Source organism: Spea bombifrons, chromosome 2 (genome assembly GCF_027358695.1).
Source record: "Spea bombifrons isolate aSpeBom1 chromosome 2, aSpeBom1.2.pri, whole genome shotgun sequence".
Classification (NCBI taxonomy): domain Eukaryota; kingdom Metazoa; phylum Chordata; class Amphibia; order Anura; family Pelobatidae; genus Spea; species Spea bombifrons.
This window is the reverse complement of record NC_071088.1, coordinates 123,589,163-123,609,531: the sequence shown is the minus strand read 5'-3', so window position 1 is coordinate 123,609,531 and position 20,369 is coordinate 123,589,163. Positions and strand designations below refer to the sequence as shown.

At 40.3% G+C, this 20,369-nt stretch overlaps 1 protein-coding gene across 1 annotated transcript; it reads right to left on the bottom strand.

Moving 5' to 3' along the window:
* Positions 1–11,066: 11,066 nt before the first annotated feature.
* On the bottom strand, positions 11,067–19,257 carry LOC128474098 (NEDD4-binding protein 2-like 2). Its single transcript, XM_053456366.1, has 6 exons — positions 19,163–19,257; positions 16,091–17,394; positions 14,284–14,408; positions 13,528–13,616; positions 13,028–13,104; positions 11,067–11,349 (listed from the first exon to the last, which is right to left on the bottom strand). The coding sequence occupies exons 1-6, from the start codon at positions 19,199–19,201 to the stop codon at positions 11,151–11,153; spliced, it is 1,833 nt and encodes a 610-aa protein (XP_053312341.1). The 5' UTR covers positions 19,202–19,257; the 3' UTR covers positions 11,067–11,150.
* Between the last annotated feature and the right edge of the window lie 1,112 nt (positions 19,258–20,369).

Here is a 20,369-nt window from a genome sequence, read left to right as displayed (position 1 = left end):
GAGAAGAGGCAGAGGTGGTAGATAGTGATACAGGGGGATAGATAGTGAGAAAGGGGAGTTTTGTTACAAGTTTTTATTCCTTTCTTTTTTTGGGATGGGGGGGCACCAGAGGAGTAGTCCGCACAGGGCGCCAGAACACCTAAGGCCGGCTCTGCCTTAGAGTGGCGGACCCGGTTGCAGTTGCGGCGGGCTTAAGGGGCTCTGCCTTAATGCGGCCATATTTTAAGGTACTAGCCTGGAGCTGCAGCTCCGTCAGCCCCTAAGTCAATCCTGCCCTGCCACAGGCGCGGTCGCAGTTGCTGCTTGCTCTGGCAACAAGGTAAGTAGGGTGAGGGAGGGGGCTGCAGTGAGAAGGGGCAGAGGGGGGTTAGGTAGTGAGAAAGGGGGAGAGGGGATAGATAGAGGCGGCACATATTGATAAGTGGGGAAGGGGGTTACATAGTGAAAAGGGGGAACATAGTGAGAAGGGGCAGATAAGATGATGAGAGGGGGTAGTGTGAATGCGTATGAGAATGAATGAATAAATGTGTGGATGAATTGTGTGAATGCGTATGACAATTAATGAATTCATGTGTGGATGAATTGCTTGAATGATTTGTGAGACTGCATTAATGAATGTGTTAATAATTTGTGTGAATGATTAAATGCAAAGATGGTACATGAAGCGTGGGCTTTAACAATAAATAAATAAATAAATAAATAAATAAATATGGGCTGCTCAGGCTTAAATGCCCGGGCCTATTTTTTGTCCCAGTCCGGGCCTGCAGAAGACCATATAGAAATCATAGCACTAGAGGGCTCAACGAGACATACACAACTCACATAAATCACTACGTCATTTTTATCGGATCGGCAAGACCTCCTCAGCTCTATAACAGAAACAGAAGCACAAAAATGGGTTTAGTCTCTTCACAATCTAGAGGAACGTTATTGATTTTTACAACCTCAAAAACACACCTTACCAAATGTATCTGTTTACCCTTTGAATGTATGTACAACAACATATTTAAGTTAAAGTAAGTACCTACTTAGTATCAAAATCCTATTTTGACCACCAGTAGGAGAAAAGAGGATAAAGCGTATATAATATAAATACAAGGAGAAAAAAATAGTGATAACAAACCAGAAAATTATCGCAAGGTGGTTTGAGGGCCAAGGAATCCGCTTCTTCCGCCCATAGCGTACACTGTATAAAAAAAAAAACAAAAAAAAAACTCAGTAGGCGATGTTAAATTTAAACAGGTTATAGAAAACGTACAATTCCCCATGAATAAGCTTCTGACCACTGAATTTATCTAGTGCAAAATTTTATATTTTTCTTCTCATGAAACAGGAAACACTCCCTAGTACTTCTTGTGAATGGACTGGCCATGTGGCACACTCAGCAAATTCTATGTATCTCCCGCTCCAGATGCGGCAGCTGGCTGTTATGCCCAGCTCCATGCTACGCAAGCATAAAAACGTGGCTCGTAGCCCCACATATCCAGCTGTTGACCTTAAAGTGTCACCACCGCCTCATCATCACCAGTTCCTAAACCCTCCAGAAACTTCTGGTACTGCAATCAGCAATGCAAGGCAATGAAGCACCGTGTGCTGATCACTCTGATCAGCAGCAGGGGCTATCAAGGTGAAGAGAGAGAGAAACAGTCTAAAAAAAATCCCACAAAAACAGTAATCATATTGGAATTTCATATTTCACATAGTATACTATGAGTGGAAACCCATAAGTTTCATCGGAGCAATGCCTTTTTATATATACCCCCCAATTCCTACCTAAAAGGGTTTTTTGTGTGTCTGGACCTTATCTCTTCATATGTACCGCCAAACATTACAGTCTTTTTGATAAGACATACCTGCTCCAGTAGTCGACTCCATTTCAACCATACACTCCTGGAGAGGTCATGATCCATTAAAACAGTATAATCTACGGATGATAAATTATCTGTCAAATGTAACAGAAAAATGATTATTATACAAATTAAAAACATAAGTAAAACAAATGAATAATTTGAGGAATTCATGCTGCTCCGTTATATGCTGGTGTAAAATGAGAAATCATGAAATAAGTAAAACGGTTGCATTGCAATAAGGCTGGCCAGTACCATACTGCCTAGCCAGATACCAAAATAAAAACGGGAGACTTAGATGACCCAATGCACATACCTTCCCCCAGTTCACTCAAATTATTAAAACTTACATACATTAGAAATCAGAAATTGTGATTACTTACGTAATCGTCAATATGGATTAACACCCCAAAATGGGGCTTTGTAAATATGCTGTGTAATAAGCAAACTTTTCTTTCAGTAAATAAGGCAGATCTCAATAACATGAGCCAGGATAGCCAGATTCATGTATTGGCCCCATCACAGTTCTTTTTACATCATGGGCATGCCGTGTAAGTTTCATATTAACAATTAAGGAAACACTTTGCACTCACTAAAAATATATATATATTGATGATTAGAAATCATAGAAAATCACATTTTAAAATGCTAATTTAATGGCTTTGTGAATTTCGGATACTGGCTAATGAGCATAATTGTTAACAGACCATCAACACACACTGGATTGAGATGCTAGCGCCCATACAGTTGGCTTTTAAGCCGGCTCTGCTTTGGCTCACTCTACTCTTTCCTGGAGTTGGGTTGGAGTAAGGCTAGCCAACATGGATTGAGAACTTGACTCCTGGCCACTTTTAGCATAGCTGTTGTCTGATAAGAGTTGACCAAACTGTGCACAAAAAGCTTGGATGAATAAAACAAAAATAAGAAATTAATGAACAGCGGATTCACGTTGGACATGTATAATTCCCAACTAAATGATACGGGAAACAACTTGGTTAGAATGTTCCCATGTAGTTACCATGTTAAATTACCTGCTTCTGCGATGTGATTTCCAAATAGATCTAGAAGCTTTATGGCAAACAGTAAATGGAGTCTAGAAAAAGAGGGTGTAATGAATAGAGAAATATATTCTCTCTGTGCCACTTTGGTTGCAAAGGAAGTCCCAAGCTGAACCGCACTGAAGACTTTATCGTGATGGATCATTATAACGTTATCCTTTTCTTTATCTGCTTTGGCAATTCTTGATTTGATGGATGCACCACGGCGACAGAAGATATGTTTACGGTGGTTGATAGGAGATGGTTTCAGCACATTTTGGATTAATGGCATAGTTGTATTTAAGTAAGCAGTTTCATGACTAATAACTTCAGAACGATTATGGACCTGGAACTCCAACCAACAGCTTATTTTCCACATATCGATTCTGGGATGTTGTAAACAGTGCATTAATCTACAAATCCCCCAAAATTGTTCATTTTCTCCGCCGGCTATCGTCTTCATCTCAAAACACAAGTATTCTTTCTGATTTACCTGTTTTTTATCAAGGTACCCACACTCTGTCCCATGGAACATCAAACTAGGGATCCGGGGACTATTAAAGCGTTTGACTACAAAATAATACACAAATATACAGCACACATCCATGTTTTGCTTCCCGGAGTTATATAAATTCTGAAATCCCTTGTTCCACCCAATGAAACGGCATAGACTTGGAGCCATTTTCCATAGTTCACGACAATACAGAGAAGGCACAGCTGACATCTTATCAAATATTTCCAAGTTTAAAGACACTTTCCATGGAGAAGAAACAGTTTTACTGTTGACCATTAAAACGGATAACTGTCCTAACACATCATCCGAAGGTAACGTCGCACAAGACGCTGGAAAGCTCATCGCTGATGAAACATCCAACTCTTTTAAAATGCTTCCGTTTGCTTCCAACTTATATATGGCAGGATATTTTTTCTTTTGTGCATCTTCCATCCAGTTTAAAGATAAATATTTGATTGAAGTAATGTGTTTTATAATAATACTAAGGCCCACAGAGTTTGTTTTACTGGTTTCACAGCTGAGATCCGCTTCTTCCACCTCGCTGTCAGACATCTCATCATCTTCTGGGGGTAATGTCTTGCGGAGAAGTACTTTATCCTTTTCCAGATTTGGCTCATAACCTTTCTGGCGCTTCCTGTGTCGCCTTTTCTTTTTAGATCTTGACGCCCTTAAAAATTTAAATACATAGCTTTATCATTTTATGCCCATCAGTGATGACCACACAAAAAAGAAAAGAATTGGGGTGCTGGGGGTGACAATCTAGTTATCAGTACACATTGGGGGGTAGCCAATTGTCAATTAAGGAAAAAAAAACAATGTAAAACATTAAATAACAGTATTTTATCAGTAGATATATGTTTTCACCTTATATATTAGTATCTGCAGTAGCTGTTAATATGGAATATATTTGTCATTATAGGAGAATAGAACAATTAAGTTTTATAGTTGGACTACATATGGAATACCTTGATGAGTCCCTTTAGGAAGAGTCATTTTTAAAAGGGACTCTTCCGCTGAACTCAATTACTGCATGTCTCCAGCAAACCTAGTAGAATCCTATAAAACCCTCTCTCTCTATTGCGAGCCGTCTTGATTCATTCTGCTTTCCTTTTGCTAATTCCGCCATAGGCCAACTAGCCCTAGGATGGCAGGCCCAGGGGGAAAAGCAGCCCCTGTGTTGCCTTGGAGGGGAGGTCTCAGATCTCTGTAGTATTCAGATTACAGTATGAAAGTCTGTGGCTTACCCCGCACATCCTTCGGAGCAGAGAGTCACGATCGCAATGCACTGGGTACACAAAACGTGCAACGCAACAAAGTGGAGAACCTGCTTCGAGTAGGTCAGGCTCAGGACGGCCGCCCGTATAAATAGATCACTCCCTTTTACCTAACTCTTTCTTTTCATCCCCATCATACAGAGCTAAGCTCCTCTCCTTTAACAGCCAGCGTTTCTAGTATTTGTATTGCTCCTTCAATTGGCTTTTCATTTGTTCTCTATAATCTTCTCATGTCTTGTCTTTTTGTACCAGGCTTCTATGCCCCCATCATACCATGCATTGTGATAATATCAGAGCAGCAGTGATTTTAACACAAAATAAGTTCAGAGCGGCACATGTGTCATGTAGGGTTTTAGATCGCTTGCAGCAGTCGACTGAATGAATGCTGCAACACTCCACCTGGGTTACATCTGATCGTATTAATGGAGCCAACAGGACCTTATGTGCCATCTGGCGAAAAGGTCAGGATAAGTGGGGGCCGCAAAAAAGTACAGTCACATGGGTTATAGCAACACCAAAAAGTGTATATAAATTAACTTGATATTGGCAAACCATACCTCTTAGGATCAAAACAGGCAGAGAAGAGCCTAATCATCTGCACAATACAAACACATGCACACGTGCCTTTAGGTATATAATAAATACATTAAAAAGGACCAATGGTTGTTGCAATACTTTCTTCCCTAAACACAGAGATGTGTCCTACTGCCCGGTGTAGACCTTTCCTCTTCCCTCTCTACCCTCCTGATTATTTGCATGGTTAATGATAAGCATCAGGGATAGGCAAAGTATACAAGGATACCGAGGCTTAGTGGGGATAAGTGAAACATCTGCCACAAAGCCTGTTATTGTCTGTCTAACTCAGGGCAGGGAGCTGCGAGTATATTTGTAATTAAATTTACAAAAAAAAGAATAATCTTCAGAGATCAAAGAAAAGGCGCCGTCTCATTTAGAACCCCGGCTAGTATCTAAAAACGTGCAACCTTTTATAAAGAGAGATCCCGCAATCCAAGAATGGAAGCCCACTGTAGAAAGTTTAAGCACCAATTTACATAGTCCAACGCATACTTTTATCGCTGCTTTCAAAAGATACTCGTCTTTTTAGTGTGTGGCTGCCAGCAGTGACTTCCAACAGCAGCCATGCTTACATCATTTATCGGCCGTTGGTCTTAAAGTACCAGGGCAAATTTTTATCCCCAGTTTCCCCCCCAATTACAATTAATGGGCAAAAAAACAGCACAACCAAAGCCAGGGGTAGACAACAGGTACTATTGACCCTGGTTGCTGGAAACCCAGCATTGGTCATAAGCTAAAGGTTATGAAATATTCTGTTAAATGCCCCCACAATACTGTTGCTTCCTACCCCCGATCACACAGCTTAATTTAGGCGAGTTACGCCATACAATTTGAACAACCGTAAGCTCAGTACCCATGATGGTGGCTTTGGTTTCAACAGGATGTGAAAAAAGGCCTCTAATGAGGTCTAGTATGGTCACCCAATCAATCTTACCCTATTTACTCTGAGACATATCATAGAAAGATTAAGTGAACCCCAAAGAATAGCAAAATAGTATTGGAATCAGGTATATATTTTGTATTTAAAACGGAACTTTTTCCATTTTATTTATTGCATATCAGTGCGGTTTACAACTTTTTCAACCTATTTGTATGTGTAAATTCCTGGTTATCGTTATATTCATTTAACGCAGCGTCCATCACATCCAAAATGTTGACAAGGAATATACATACCCATAATCATATATTTGTGAGTAAAGTGCTCCTAAAATGTTTACTGCTGAACATTTAGTTATGAATATGAACACACTTACTTTCTGGCTCCTTAAATCTAGGAAAATCCATGAAGCGCTGCCTAAATGTAATACTTCCAATACAACAGTAAAAGAAAATCACAATATATAGCATAAGTATATAGAACTTTCCCCCAGTTATATCTGGCAAAAGAAGCTGAAAAGCCATGCCATTTTTCTACATTAAAGTAAATGTCACAAAAGAAGTATCCCCATAAAAATACTTACATAACCTGTCATGTGATAAAGACGAGTACACAAGGAAAACCAAAACACAAAGTGACGTTCCAACCATCATATGCACTTTAAGGCATATACCGTATTGGCCCGAATATAGGCCGCACTTTTTTCCCCCACTTTAAGTCTTTAAAGTGGGGGTGCAGCCTATATTCAGGGTCATAGCGCCCGACGCCCGGGACATGCAGTCCCGGGCGCCGGGCAGGCAGCGGGGTTAGGATACAGATCCCCCGCAGCGGTGCACTGGACCTGTATCCTACTGTCTGATACGCTCAGACAGCCTCCCGTGCCAGCACTTCCCACGGGGGGAGTGCCGGCACGGGAGGTTGTCTGAGCGCATCGTCCGAACGTCCACACGATGCATTTTACACACACACGCCCCCCCCCCCGACTTACCAGAGCAGACTCCCGGGTGTCTTGCAGGGCCGGCGGAAGACATCTACGCAATACGCGTATACAACTTCCGGTGCCGGCACTCAGCGGAAGTTGTATAGACGATGTGCATAGATGTCCCCCTCCGGCCCCGCAAGACACCCGGGAGTCTGCTCTGGTAAGTCGGGGGGGGACAGAGTGGCAGCATATCTCGGGGGGGAGGACAGAGTGGCAGCATATCTCGGGGGGGGGAGAGGACAGAGTGGCAGCATATCTCGGGGGGGGACAGAGTGGCAGCATATCTCGGGGGGGGGACAGAGTGGCAGCATGCTTTTTGGTGCTTTTTTAAAGAAAAAAACTTTTCCTTTAAAAAAGCACCAAACTTTTAGGGTGCGGCCTATATACGGGAGCGGCCTATATCCGAGCCAATACGGTAATAAGCATAGTGGTTACATTTTCATGCACGCCTTGTAGAAAACCACAGAGGAAACGGTGCAAATTCTGCTGCAACTTCTCCTATAATACGTATTCTTCATTGATGAGGCTCCATGAATAGACACCACAACGTCACCCTTTGGGGTCTATTCCCTAACGGGCGAGTTGGCAGGATAGTTGTGGTTTTTAGCACCCTCGCTTCACTATTCATTACGAAGGGCCAACACCGGCATTTTTCACCTGTTCGAAGGGCTGAGCTGGCCCTGTGTAATGCATAATTTAAATGGCAAGAAGACTGGAATAAATTCACTAATTTCACTAATCATTATGCAGGACCTGCCAAGTGCCTTCCACGTCAGGTGGTCACTGGGAATGGAGCTACATAATGTTATAGTCAATGAAGTGAAATCAAGGAGTGGAAACCACATTACCCCTGCAAACTCTGCCTTTCGTGTCACTTGACATTAGGGCTGCAACTATTATTTTCATAATCGTTTAGTTGGCCGATTATTTTTTCGATTAATCGGATAAAAGGTTAATGATGGGAACTGGGGATGGGATCAGACCAAAGGGTAGGAGAGGGTTAATGAGGGGAATGGGGGAGCAAATGATGGGATGAGAAAGAGAGACCGGATCAGACCATAGGGTAGGAGGTAGAGGACTGCACTGGGAGGCGGGTCCCGCGGGACCCGCCAAAAAACTTGCGGCACGGGCCGTCTTGCTGGGGCTGCGGGCGGGAGGTCAGGCACTGTACCTGCGGGTCCCGGTAATCCCGCGCAGTCCCGCAAGGCTGCCTTCTTGCTGCTCCCTTACAGCGTCTCCTAGCTTGCTCCGCCCAGGAACAAAACGGAGTCAAGTGATCTGACGTCACTTCCTGTGACTCCGCCTAGTTCCTGGGCGGAGCAAGAGAAGAGACGCCGTGAGGGAACAACTCGAGGGCAGCCGCGCGGGACTGCGCGGGAAATCAGATAAGGAGGCGGGCGGGATTGGCCACAAATGTGGCGGGAGCGGAACACCCACATTGCGGGAGCGGGATTAAAATCCACGGGAGCGGGCGGGAGCGGGATTAAAAAAGTAGTAATGGTGGGAGGGGGTTAATGAAGAGACCAGGAAGGGGGGGGTTAATGGTGGGATAAGAGAGAGAGAGAGAGACTGAGGACCATATCAGACCTAAGGGAGGGAGTAAGTTTATTTTACTTGCAGACCAGAGTGTGCGAAGGGGTTAATGAGGGGGCAAGATGGGATAAGAGAGAGACTGAGGACCTGATCAGACCGAAGGGTGGGAGTTAATAGATACCTTATAGCAGCCTGCAGTCCGGCACATCTTCTCCACTCAGCTCTAAAGTATAATCTGTGTGACGTTTATTAAACTTTAAAACAATAGCGCATGCTGTACCCAGACCAACTAATCCAACACCCAACTAATCAATAATGAAAACCATTTCACAACTATTTTCATTAGGGATTATTCACAATTTAGTTCTTTCAGCCCTTCTTGGCAGGCTCCATTTGGCCATTTGCAGAAAAAATATTAATATAAATGATGTATGATATTTAATCACATAAAACATGTGATGCTTGTTTTCAGTTTTATTTCTACTATAAAATAAATCAGCATACCAAAAAGATTACAATATATGATTAACACTGAACGTTGCACAATTACTCAAATGTTATTAGAACTTGAAAAATAAGGTTTTTACAGAATCTAGCTGAACGGTTACCATGAATACACCTCAGACTGCAATGCCAGCAAAAAAAAATGCTTGCAAATTCCAAGTAGTTTCGGTGCTCATGTTAAACAAAAGAGATTCTCCACAAAATAATTATATCTTCTTAAATTAAATCATACTAAATAAACACACAACACAAGGAATAAAACTGAAATAAAATATTTACAGACCAAAATCTAGATCATAACACGTGAACAGCAGTAATTAACCCTGAGCAACTTATTTTAAGTATTTCCTACAGAAAAAGTCCACCCTGCATCAATATGATATCAGTTGACAGCAAATAAAGCTGCCATAGCCACCTATTGCGTGCATTTAGCTGTATCAGTATTCCCGATCTCTGGCTCTGTGATGCGAGCCGGCATTTGTAATGAGGAACTCGGACTTCCCACTTTCCATCCCGCAGCACTGTGTAAGCCTGTCGCCCAACCGTTACAACGTATTGAAGGAATGTCTCCTACGTCTAGAGCAAAAATAAGTGAGAATCCTTTTTTCTGGCACCAGGAAATTGGCCACTCGTTGAATGACACGGTAATGTGCTCATAATCACACAACCGATACATCACCCCCCCCCCCAACGGGAAGCATTTATTAACCTCTCAGATTTTAAAACAGCCTGAGTATACTATAATTACTACCATATTTGCTCGATAATAAGATATCCCCCAGAAATTTGATTAATTTAGGGAAAAAAATAAATCCCCAGACTCCTTGGTGTTTAGTGGGGGTAGCCGGTGGACTTCTGAGCGGTGAACGTAGACAACCTCTGCTGCCCGGCACTTATATGACCCAGCGGAAGTGCCGGGTAACAGTTTGGCTTATATGTATTTAACCACAAGAGGACTGCTGGATATGGAGCCTTTCTATCATGCTCTTCTCCAGTGCTTTCATTGCATTTCATACCTTCAGCTCATTCTAGAAGGTATCAAGCTCCTCATATTATTTGAATGGCAGATTAATTCTTTTATTTTAGGAAACCCAATGACAAACCCACAACCCCCAAAAATACTTCCTTTACCATCAGATGTGTCACCTTTCCAAGACGGCATCTTCTTTAAGATTAAAAAACACGAAAACCCAAATCTAAAGCATAACAAACTCCCATTACAACAGTGGGAACATAACCAGGGAGTAGAATTAACTCAATCTTATCAAATATTCTCACTCACACTTTATATCCAGAAAAGAACAGCAGACATCTTACAAATGCTTATTAGATGGTACACAGTTTATCTACCTACATTTATGGAATTCTCAGGGCCATAAAATTAGCCCATATATCCCAAAAATGTATGTTTTTGGCTACCCTGGATGTAATTGCTCTCAAACTTGCGCAAAAAGTAGTGTTTTCACGAAATGAACCCACGCCATTCAAACTTACGAGAACAAGTAAAAACAGGTAAAAGAAAGAAAAAGGAGAGGAGAAAACAAGGAAATAAGAAAAACAAGATAGAAGACCACAGAAATTAAATGGAACAGGGAGAGAGAAAGAGGAGGGGGGAAAAAAGGGGTATCGACGTCTATAAACGAGACCACTTTACAGACTAATACTCAGATGGATAGGCATGCCGAAAAGACTAATTTTTCTTGCAAAAATTCTTGATTTCTGTTTTATTTGAAACAGAATTCCCTGAACAAAATCGCTTCCACTTTCTTCATTTCTACTCTTCAGTATCTTGCTCTGTAAAAGTCCTAATAAAAATAAGATTACAAATAAAAGAAATAAAAGAAGAACGCTCTTGGCAAACCATTAAAAAAAGAGAATTCAAACTCTTGTAGATATAAAAAAAATCCATTCCTGGAAAGTTTGTGAGGTATTGCCCTTAACTGGAGTTTCAAACACTTGAATATAACGAGTGTCCAATGTATTCATTAAAAGATGCAAGAAGCGTTTTATCTGTTGTGAAATGCACTGCTGTGGTGTGAGAAGTCTACAGAGCCTCCCCACCTCTGCCTGGGCTGCGGAGGGGGTCTTTGCAGACGCCGGCGCGGCGGTTCCACGGAATTTAACACAACCGGAACGGTTACATCATATTCGTAACGATCCAGCATCTGGGAAATTTTCTCACGAGGTACACCATGGGTATTTCTCCTTCAAAACAGAAACAGGGTAAAAATGAACAAATCCAACATACAAAAATCTAAATTAAACGCCAAGCCTTCTAAAAAGAAATCAGCCTTTTCAGTTACTACGGCACCTGCTTTTGTGTCACATGACAATTAAGCATTCCCTGAACAATTATTGCCTTATTAAACAATTGTCTCTGGGATGATTTTTATCATTCATAATTACTAGGAAAGATATTCCCAATATAACACTTATTCCTAAAAATATGACTCTAAAATTCTAATAATTCCGACTAAAGTGAAACAGCAGTTACCTATTTTTTGTTGAAATGTGAATACAAGTAAATTTTCCCAGTAATGCAAGCAAGTATGCATTCATAAGCCATTGCTTGTGTTTGATTGCCGCCAAGTCCAATTTTGTAGGCGATTTCAATTAAATGTAACGAGCAATGTCGTTAAAAGCCCTTAAAAATCCTTCAGTGATACACTAGCATTGTTTCCACTATTCTATGTAATAGCCCATAGACGTTAGCAAATGTACTGGTGTCGCTGGATATGACATTAAATATTAACGAGCCAATTTGGCTTAAAACAAAATAATCAGATTCCTTTTTAGTCGGAGAACCTCAGCCAACTACGTTCTTTTTCTGCTTAAGAGGATCAATATCCAACGGACTAAATTATAATTTAGAAAGCCTTTCAAAATGCTGCTTTATTATGTATGTGTATAAAAATAATTTTGTCGCAGCAATCATACTTTCCCCCCACACTAACCCAGTGCAGTATGTGCCCGTACTACTTATGGCACAGCCATTTCTTCAAACGAAACGTTGAACCCCTACTCCCATTGCTCTGAGTGTTTCTGTCTAAAGCACTCTGCAGACGTCCCCTTGTCAATGAATTGCGCACAAGCCACGAGTCCCTAGCAATGCCAACTCCCAGAAGATGGTCGACAGCCGCCAGGAAAATAAACAAACGTTATTTAATATTTAATTCTCTGTGTTATAGTTATTCTGCACTAGAACGTTCTCCCAAAAGTATTAAAAAGGTACCTATCAATACACTAGCCGTGTTAGCAGGATCAACGAGAAAAACAATGTAGCCGAGCAAGACAGATGCCATCCACAGAGATTTTTCTCTCGCTGGCTCACATTTTGAAAGGAATGCAATTATTGCCCCCCCCCAATTAGTGGTTTTATTGGGCATAAGTCAATGGTATAAAATAAAGTTACTGGATTTGAATGTTTCTGCTGATTTTTTCGAAGAATTCACTTTTTACCAGAATTGCTCGGGAGTTGCCTTGAGATAAATGAAAGTCAACAAATAAAAATCGTTCCATGGAAAATCTGTCCAATACTGGGTAAGAAATTACTTGCGTTTCTGACTTGGCTTTTATTATTATAACTCTATATTATAACTCCTTTAGTATAAGAAAATACTATAGTTAAGTGAGTAAGCAATGGCTCTAGCCCCAGGCCGGCTGGAGACAATCCAGCCCAAACTCCTCTTCTCATTCACTATTTTGGTCCTCATGAGTTTCCTTACGCTGCTGGAGGTTTATAAATATTATAATATTCTCATTTATGGGCACTCAACTCCCCAAATGGATTTCCATTACCAATCCCAGCTGCCCTTTAATAACATATTTTACCCCCAAGAACACAGGTTTATGCAGAAACTAAGTTTAAGGAAAACCATCTTACTTTTCTAACTCGAGTGGGTCGAGCTTCCACCAGGTGTCTGGTTCCAGGAATTCAACTATATAATCCCTCTCTAAGGCCTAAGGCAACAAAAAAAAAAAAAAAAAATCAGTGGTTCTATGCAATAATAATAAAAAACAGAATTGTAAAACAAAATAAACCATATTCTAAAGCCCAGGGTTTTGCTGGACAAGGGGTTAAAAACTAGCCAGGGCTACCATTGTGAATCGGACATCGTACACTTTCCAGCGAGGGTGCGGAGAAGAGCAGGGTCACATGACACGCAAGTGAACATAGAACGATACATCACATCCGATTCACAAACAAAAAAAAAAGTAACTTCATCAATATAATTTATGAAACTAGTTCTTGGACGCCTGGATTTAAGAGATATATATATATATATATATATATATATATATATATATATATATATATATATATATATATATATATATATATATATAGCAATTTATGCTATTAAGAATGCCACTGTTACTTACCATTTGCACATACGGTTTCATTTCCCAGGCTTGAATATTAGTATTGTCAATTATAATCGGGGATCTTCCATCATCCATTGCTCTTTTAGCTATAAACAATAATATTAACATAATAAATAAAAAAATGGCATGAATGTTTAATGAAACACATAGAATGGAAGCCACCTTGTGTCCGTTGACACAACGGACACCCAGCTGCTCCCTTTCTCTCACCCCGGACACAAATGATGGCACCAGGGGGATATACAATGGGAGCTCGTGGAAAAATACTCAATCCATGTGTACAGGACAACAGGCACCGCTCAGCCTTTGGTAAAAGAAATTGAAATGACTGCCCCCTTAAATGGCACAAATATTATAATTAATAATTATTTCATATGTACTTAAATATTTAAGGTGTGACTCCCCCTTCTCTTTCAAAATCAACCACTTTTGAAACCAGCATTAGAAACAAGACCACTTGTAGGAAGTTAAACACCCAAAACCACTGTCACATGACACAAAGCAAACGGTTAAAGGTTGTTGCCATATAAACAAATGTTTCGTAGATATTATATGCTTAAAACTTCAGAAGAAAACAAAGTCACTATTTAATTAACGAACCAGAGAATTCAACTACAGGTTTACCTACATGGAGCCATTTGTCCTGTTTGTACAGCAAATAATTTCCTGAGTGTTACCTTCATAAACACAATACGTGACATTGATGCTCTTATTCTTTATGAACTGTTAATACACAATATACGTATAGCACACCTCTGTCTTGGTTCCAGTCATGAGCATCTCCAAGCAGTTTCACATTGTACGTATATCCTTCCCTCTGGCAAAAATAATCGTCCGTGCTGAACACAATGCCATCCGGATGGAGTTCAAGCAGATTGCTGTGAAAGAAATATTGGTAAATTTGGTGAAAAACCAGCAGAAGCACCCCTTTATTTTACATCCTAAGCAATCAAACTACAAATTGGAGTTTTGGAGTAAATCTACATTAGAATTTGTTCCCAATATGGCATGGCATTGACCGAGCCAGCTGTGCTCATCACAGATTATTATGTTTTATATATATATATATATATATATATATATATTACTATTTATTGACACAGCTCCATCATATTCTATATTAATGTATGATAGGTAAATGGGGCATATCATGCAGCGTTTCACATAACAATTTGCCAATAGACACAAAAGGTGAGGAGGGCCCTGCTGAGAGGAGCTTACAATCTAGAAGGAACTGTTGTATATTAGACAAAAAATGAAAGTGCTGAACAGAAAGACCACCAAAAGAACAACTGATAAAAAAAATAGTACAGACTGATAAAGCCATAAGAGGGTTGGGGACCCAACAGCAGAAAGGCAGCTAGAAGTAATGAAGTGGGAGGCAGGAGATCTCCACCTCAAATCAATTTAACTGAACCTGACCTAAAGTGACACTCTAGCCATTATATGCATTTTAAAAACATGTTCCCCTTTGCAAAAGCATGAAGCCCCCTCAGCTCTACCAAATGTAGTCTCAGAACTGGTTTGCATGAAATCTCCGGGGTGGCTTTCCTGCCAGTGACTGGCTACTTCAAGTTGTCTAAACAAGACCAGATCCAGATAGCGGAGAGGTTTCTACACCGTAGGATTTCTTATGGGTAAAGAATGCGTTTTAAAGTATTTTTATATGCATTCTTCATTGGAGGGGGTTTATGGAACATCGGGAGTGTCTTTTTAAATTTAATTAAGGCATTTGGGTTCTTGTGGAAGAATGTGAAGAATGTTGAAGTTCACCACTTATGCTCTAAATACATTTTATGAAAACGTACATTTTGTTGCAGTTTTACGCTACTTTATTTCCTAAAACATTTCGTGTCAGAAAGTTATGAATGGTTTGGGTTTGAAAGGTTAATTAAAGAAAATAAAAAGTACCTATCTTAGGGGTAATAGCCCAACGATTCTCGCCAGCGATTAGCCTGCTCTTTGTCGCTGCCTTGTAGAGCTTTCCTGCCGCCGAACATCCGTTTCAATCGGATCATGAAGGAAGCAGGGAGCTTCTCCATCAGGTTAGTGCTTTAATTTAACTTTAATATGCATAGTTTAGTACCCACTAAAGTCATTAGATTACCGGCAACGTTTACTGAGCCAGTGCTGGACCGAACAGATGCAGAGATGCTGCAGAACCCCTCATACGTTTTCAAGGATGGACATGACGTAAATCTAAAGGGATCTCTCAGCCATCATATACATTAAAAGACATACGATGGCTAGAGTGTCGCTAACAGTATCAATAGTGTCTGATTAAATAAAGGAGATAGTAAAGGCTCATAATAAATATGCCAAATTATAGTTTCTAGTAAGCAATGCAAACAAATGGAAGAGAAGGGCTTTAAAGTTTTTTTTTCTTCAGCAGGTAAGAACCTTTCGTTACAGCTAATCTACCCATTCTTTCTTCTGCAAAAACCTCAGACCTGATTTGGTCTTTATCTTATATTCAGGATAATCTGACCTCTATCCCACACTCAAATTCCTTTATCGCATTCACCTCCTTGTGTTAAATCATAGTTTAAAATATACTTACCATGCCAGTGTACTCTTGCCTGAGCCAGGAACCCCTCTTAAAAGAATGAGTCTCTTGCTATTACTCGGCTTGTTATTATTGTCCCCATACTGAACGTGACACTGCTGGGGTAAAATCCCTGGATTATGCGGTAAATGTGGCTCTTTATGTCCCAAGGTTTCCTCAGTCCTCGGTTCCTGTCTGAGTCTGTAATCATCCTCTGGCAACAACCTTCTAGAGCGACTCCCTTGATCATTATACCCGCTGTTCTTCGGAATACACACATTGTTAGACTTTTCTTGGATATTAGGTCTCTGAAACCCAACCCCGTAACCGGAATGATTGTGACTTTGAGGATATGGTTCATATGGATTGATATTTTTGTCTGGAAAATATGATGGAAGACATACTGGAGGGGGTGGCCCATAACGAATAAAAAAAAGTGGGGGTGGGGGCCCAAGAAACCTTGGTGGCACTGTATTGCTTAGATGACTATTTGGTCTGTAGGTCACATTCGGTCCCCCCCAGTTTGCCGGTCTAGCATGAAAAGCCTGATTATTACGCTGGGTGGCATCACATTCCACTTGCGAAGCTGGTGCACGGTTTCTTGGACCATTTTCAGATACCGGCTCCTGAATAGAAACCGAGTGTTCATTTTCCTTAAAACTAACAGTTTCATTATACGTTTCTCCTTCAAGCACATGCAGTTCCTTGTAAAACTGACGTAATTCATAGTCCAGACCATTGGCATGTTTTGACCGACTTTGATTTTTCCCCAACTCCACAGTGGTTATATTGTAACAAGGACATGAAGCACCAGGACTCTGCTTGCCATCGCTGTTAGAACGTCCAGTAACATTCGGTCCTTTAGGTGGAGGTGGAAAGAGAGGCCCAATAAAAGCGGTTTCTGAAAACTCACCATCGCATGCGGCAGATGAACAATCTTTGGTCTCGCCCACCTTAGGAAACACACATTTTGAAGGATTCTGGCAGTTTCCACGTGAATCGCTTTGGTTTTGGGATTGATATTTGCATTTTTTAGGCTCATGGTCAGAACCTACTCCAGAACTGGGTAATGATTTTCCATAACCAGTGCGATAATCTTTATTAAGTGCAATACCTAGAACGTTGCCATGGTCTGGTTCATATTTGGCTGCCCCGAAGAAACATTGTTCCTGGGATTGAGTCACGCTGCCTTCCGTCAGTGCATGTGCTGCATTGCTTTCACCTGGCCGGTGCGCATTGTCATCAGTTCTGAGTTTTTTTAAACATGGCTCCGAAGAATCACGATCACATTGTGAAGTAATGTTTTCAGCATGAGGCATCTAAAATATGACAAAACAAAAAGTGAAATAAGAAAATAATTGACATGTAATCCGCTAACAGATTAGTTTACCCAAGGATGGTAAGCAAACTAAACTTTTTTTATTCTTTACTCCAAAGGTTAATCACATAAAGACAGCACAGAAACGCAAAAAGCCTTCTGAAGTTCTACAGCAACAACCTGCTTTTGGGTCAAATGATGACTGCTGTCGCCAGCAAAATGTACAATTACAGGATTGAAGAATTATTTGCAGAAAGTGTCTGTACATTAAGCCGTATCGGGAATTGCGTCTGTACATTAAGCCGTATCGGGAATTGCGTCTGTACATTAAGCCGTATCGGGAATTGCGTCTGTACATTAAGCCGTATCGGGAATTGCGTCTGTACATTAAGCCGTATCGGGAATTGTGTCTGTAACGTGGAATTTAGTTTTAAAAGAGGTCCATTCAACAGAATAAGTGAAATAGCACCTTTCGTTTTTGGAGTGAAGTTACCCATGGGGCAACATGTTTTTGTCTGTCAGCGACTCTTAGTAAACATGTCTTCATCTTCATGAAGTCATTGTATTTCACTAATCAAAAGTGTAAGCAACTGGCTGCAACCATTTCTATTGGTGTCCTCAAGAAGTACGGAACTGCGCTAGTATTTGCATTAATAGCGGCTAGACACTGCTGAGCTATTCACTAATGCACTGTTAAGGAATACAGTTTACATTACATGCAAACTAGGTATATAGCATAGGATACCAACGCATTTCACAACCATGTAAAATACACTTAAGCCCTTCATGTTCCATGCCGTCATGAAAAGGAGGGACGGAAAGCCTTTGTGATGGCACGGAAGGTTATGACTTACGTAGCAGCGGGCACGTGTCCACGCACACCGCTACCAGATGGTTCCCAATCTTCGAGAGCCATCACTTCCCTGCACTTCAAGTCTTGCGCAATCAAGTGCATGGAAGCCTCACATCGACACTACACACGAGGCGTGTAAATAATGCTGCTGATCACTGACTGATCGGCAACCTTGAAAAGATATAATAATAACAACAGATTGCTGACTGACGGCAGTGGCCAGTGCAAGGACCAGGTAGCCTGCTGATAAGCAGTATGTCATGCAGAGGATCACTCTCAGCCAGGTGGATGATGAGGATGATTGGATTCATACTCCCCCAAAAATCATATCCTTCTCTAAAACTGTATCTGTATATTATGGCATTTAACACTTTGTTTTCTGGAACTGCAATGTTTACTGTGTAATATTTGACCTATAACTGCCAAAGATATAGGAATTCCATACATATAAGGTATTTCCAAACTCAAGACACTTACTGTATTTTATGATACTTTTGTCAACCCAACTACTTTATTGGCAATTATAATAGCAAAATCATTCAAAAGGTGGCTTTATTTTTATAAATAAAAAAGGGGAAGCGCGGTTGAACAAAATGTATTGTAAAGAAAAAAAGGTCCAGGTTTTTGGGTATATAACACCCTCAGTAAAGAGGGTTAAACACTAAAACATGATTGAAGAGTAGAAGGTTTTTTAGATTTTATGTAAGATAAATTGCTGTCGCATCAGAGCCGGAAAATTACATCTGAAAATATTTTGTTTTACTTAATCCCCTCATAATGCCCCCTATATCCTCCATAGACAATAACAACATTATACATGATTAACCCATTCACAGCCAACAAATTATCTTCATTTAAAACAAATCAGCCGGAACCCAAACGGCAGCCGACTTACCAGCCACAAACATACATTTACCTCAAGTGAAGCGCAGAGGTCTAAACCCCAGATTGTCATTTAGACACATAAACAAACCAGGGCCTACACCATGTTGCACTATTTGCTAGTCGCGCCATGACGTCACAGCGTCGCAAATCATGCTAAGAGCATGCCGGGAGTTGTAGTTTCGCCCGGCTAGGACTTAACGTTTATGTTATGTCGCGTTTCCTTGGAGACTGCCCCGTGCACAAGATTAAACTATTTTTGTCATAAATTCGTAAAAACACGCCATATCCCCAAAAAGTAAAATGCATTCTGTGAGAGAACTTGATTCCCTATTATGTACAAATTTAAAATCATCAGAGGAAAGGCTTATAGCGACTATATATATTCAGGGACAAAATCGTTAAATTAGAGCTACATGCAAAAAAAATATATATTAAAGAGACACTAATACCACATCTTTATTCACAATCTCCACAGTAAGATGGAACATCTTACATTTGGAATATTTGTACTGTGGAGATTGTGAACAAAGATGTGGTATTAGTGTCTCTTTAATATATATATTTTTTTTTTGCATGTAGCTCTAATTTAAGGATTTTGTCCCTGAATATAGTCGCTATAAGCCTTTCCTCTGATGATTTAACCAACATAATGTGTAAGGTGTCTGGCAAAAGCGCTAGGAACATGGCATGCAGAATAAGTTCTGCTTGGCAATTGTTGGTAAACTTTTGTTTGTTTGTTTTATTTTAGCACATTAACACTCATGTATTAATATCACTAATGTTTTAATATTATTTTATATTCTATATGGTCCCGTTGTATTCTGTAGCACTGTACAATATCAAATGTTAACGATACATATCCAAATAGATTTTAGATAGATTTAACAGTAAATTTGTATACTTGTCTAATTAGTACGTAAATTAGCAAATTTTCTCACTCGCTATCTCTCCCGTTTATGATAATCTCCTTTTATTTTTTCTTTATCTCATCTCTCCATTTTCTCGTTATCTCCCCTTTCTCTCTCTCTCATGTCTCTATATCTCCACCTTTCTCCTTTTCATTTTATCTTTCCTTTCTCTCTCTCTCTCTCTCTCTCTCTCTCTGATTTCTCTTTATTGTTCCCCTTTCTTTCTATATCTCTTTGTTCTCTTTAGCATCTAATCTTTTCTCTCCCGTCTCTTTATCTCTCCTTTGCTATCTTAGTTGTCCCTCTTTCCTCTTTTGTGTCTTCCTTTTC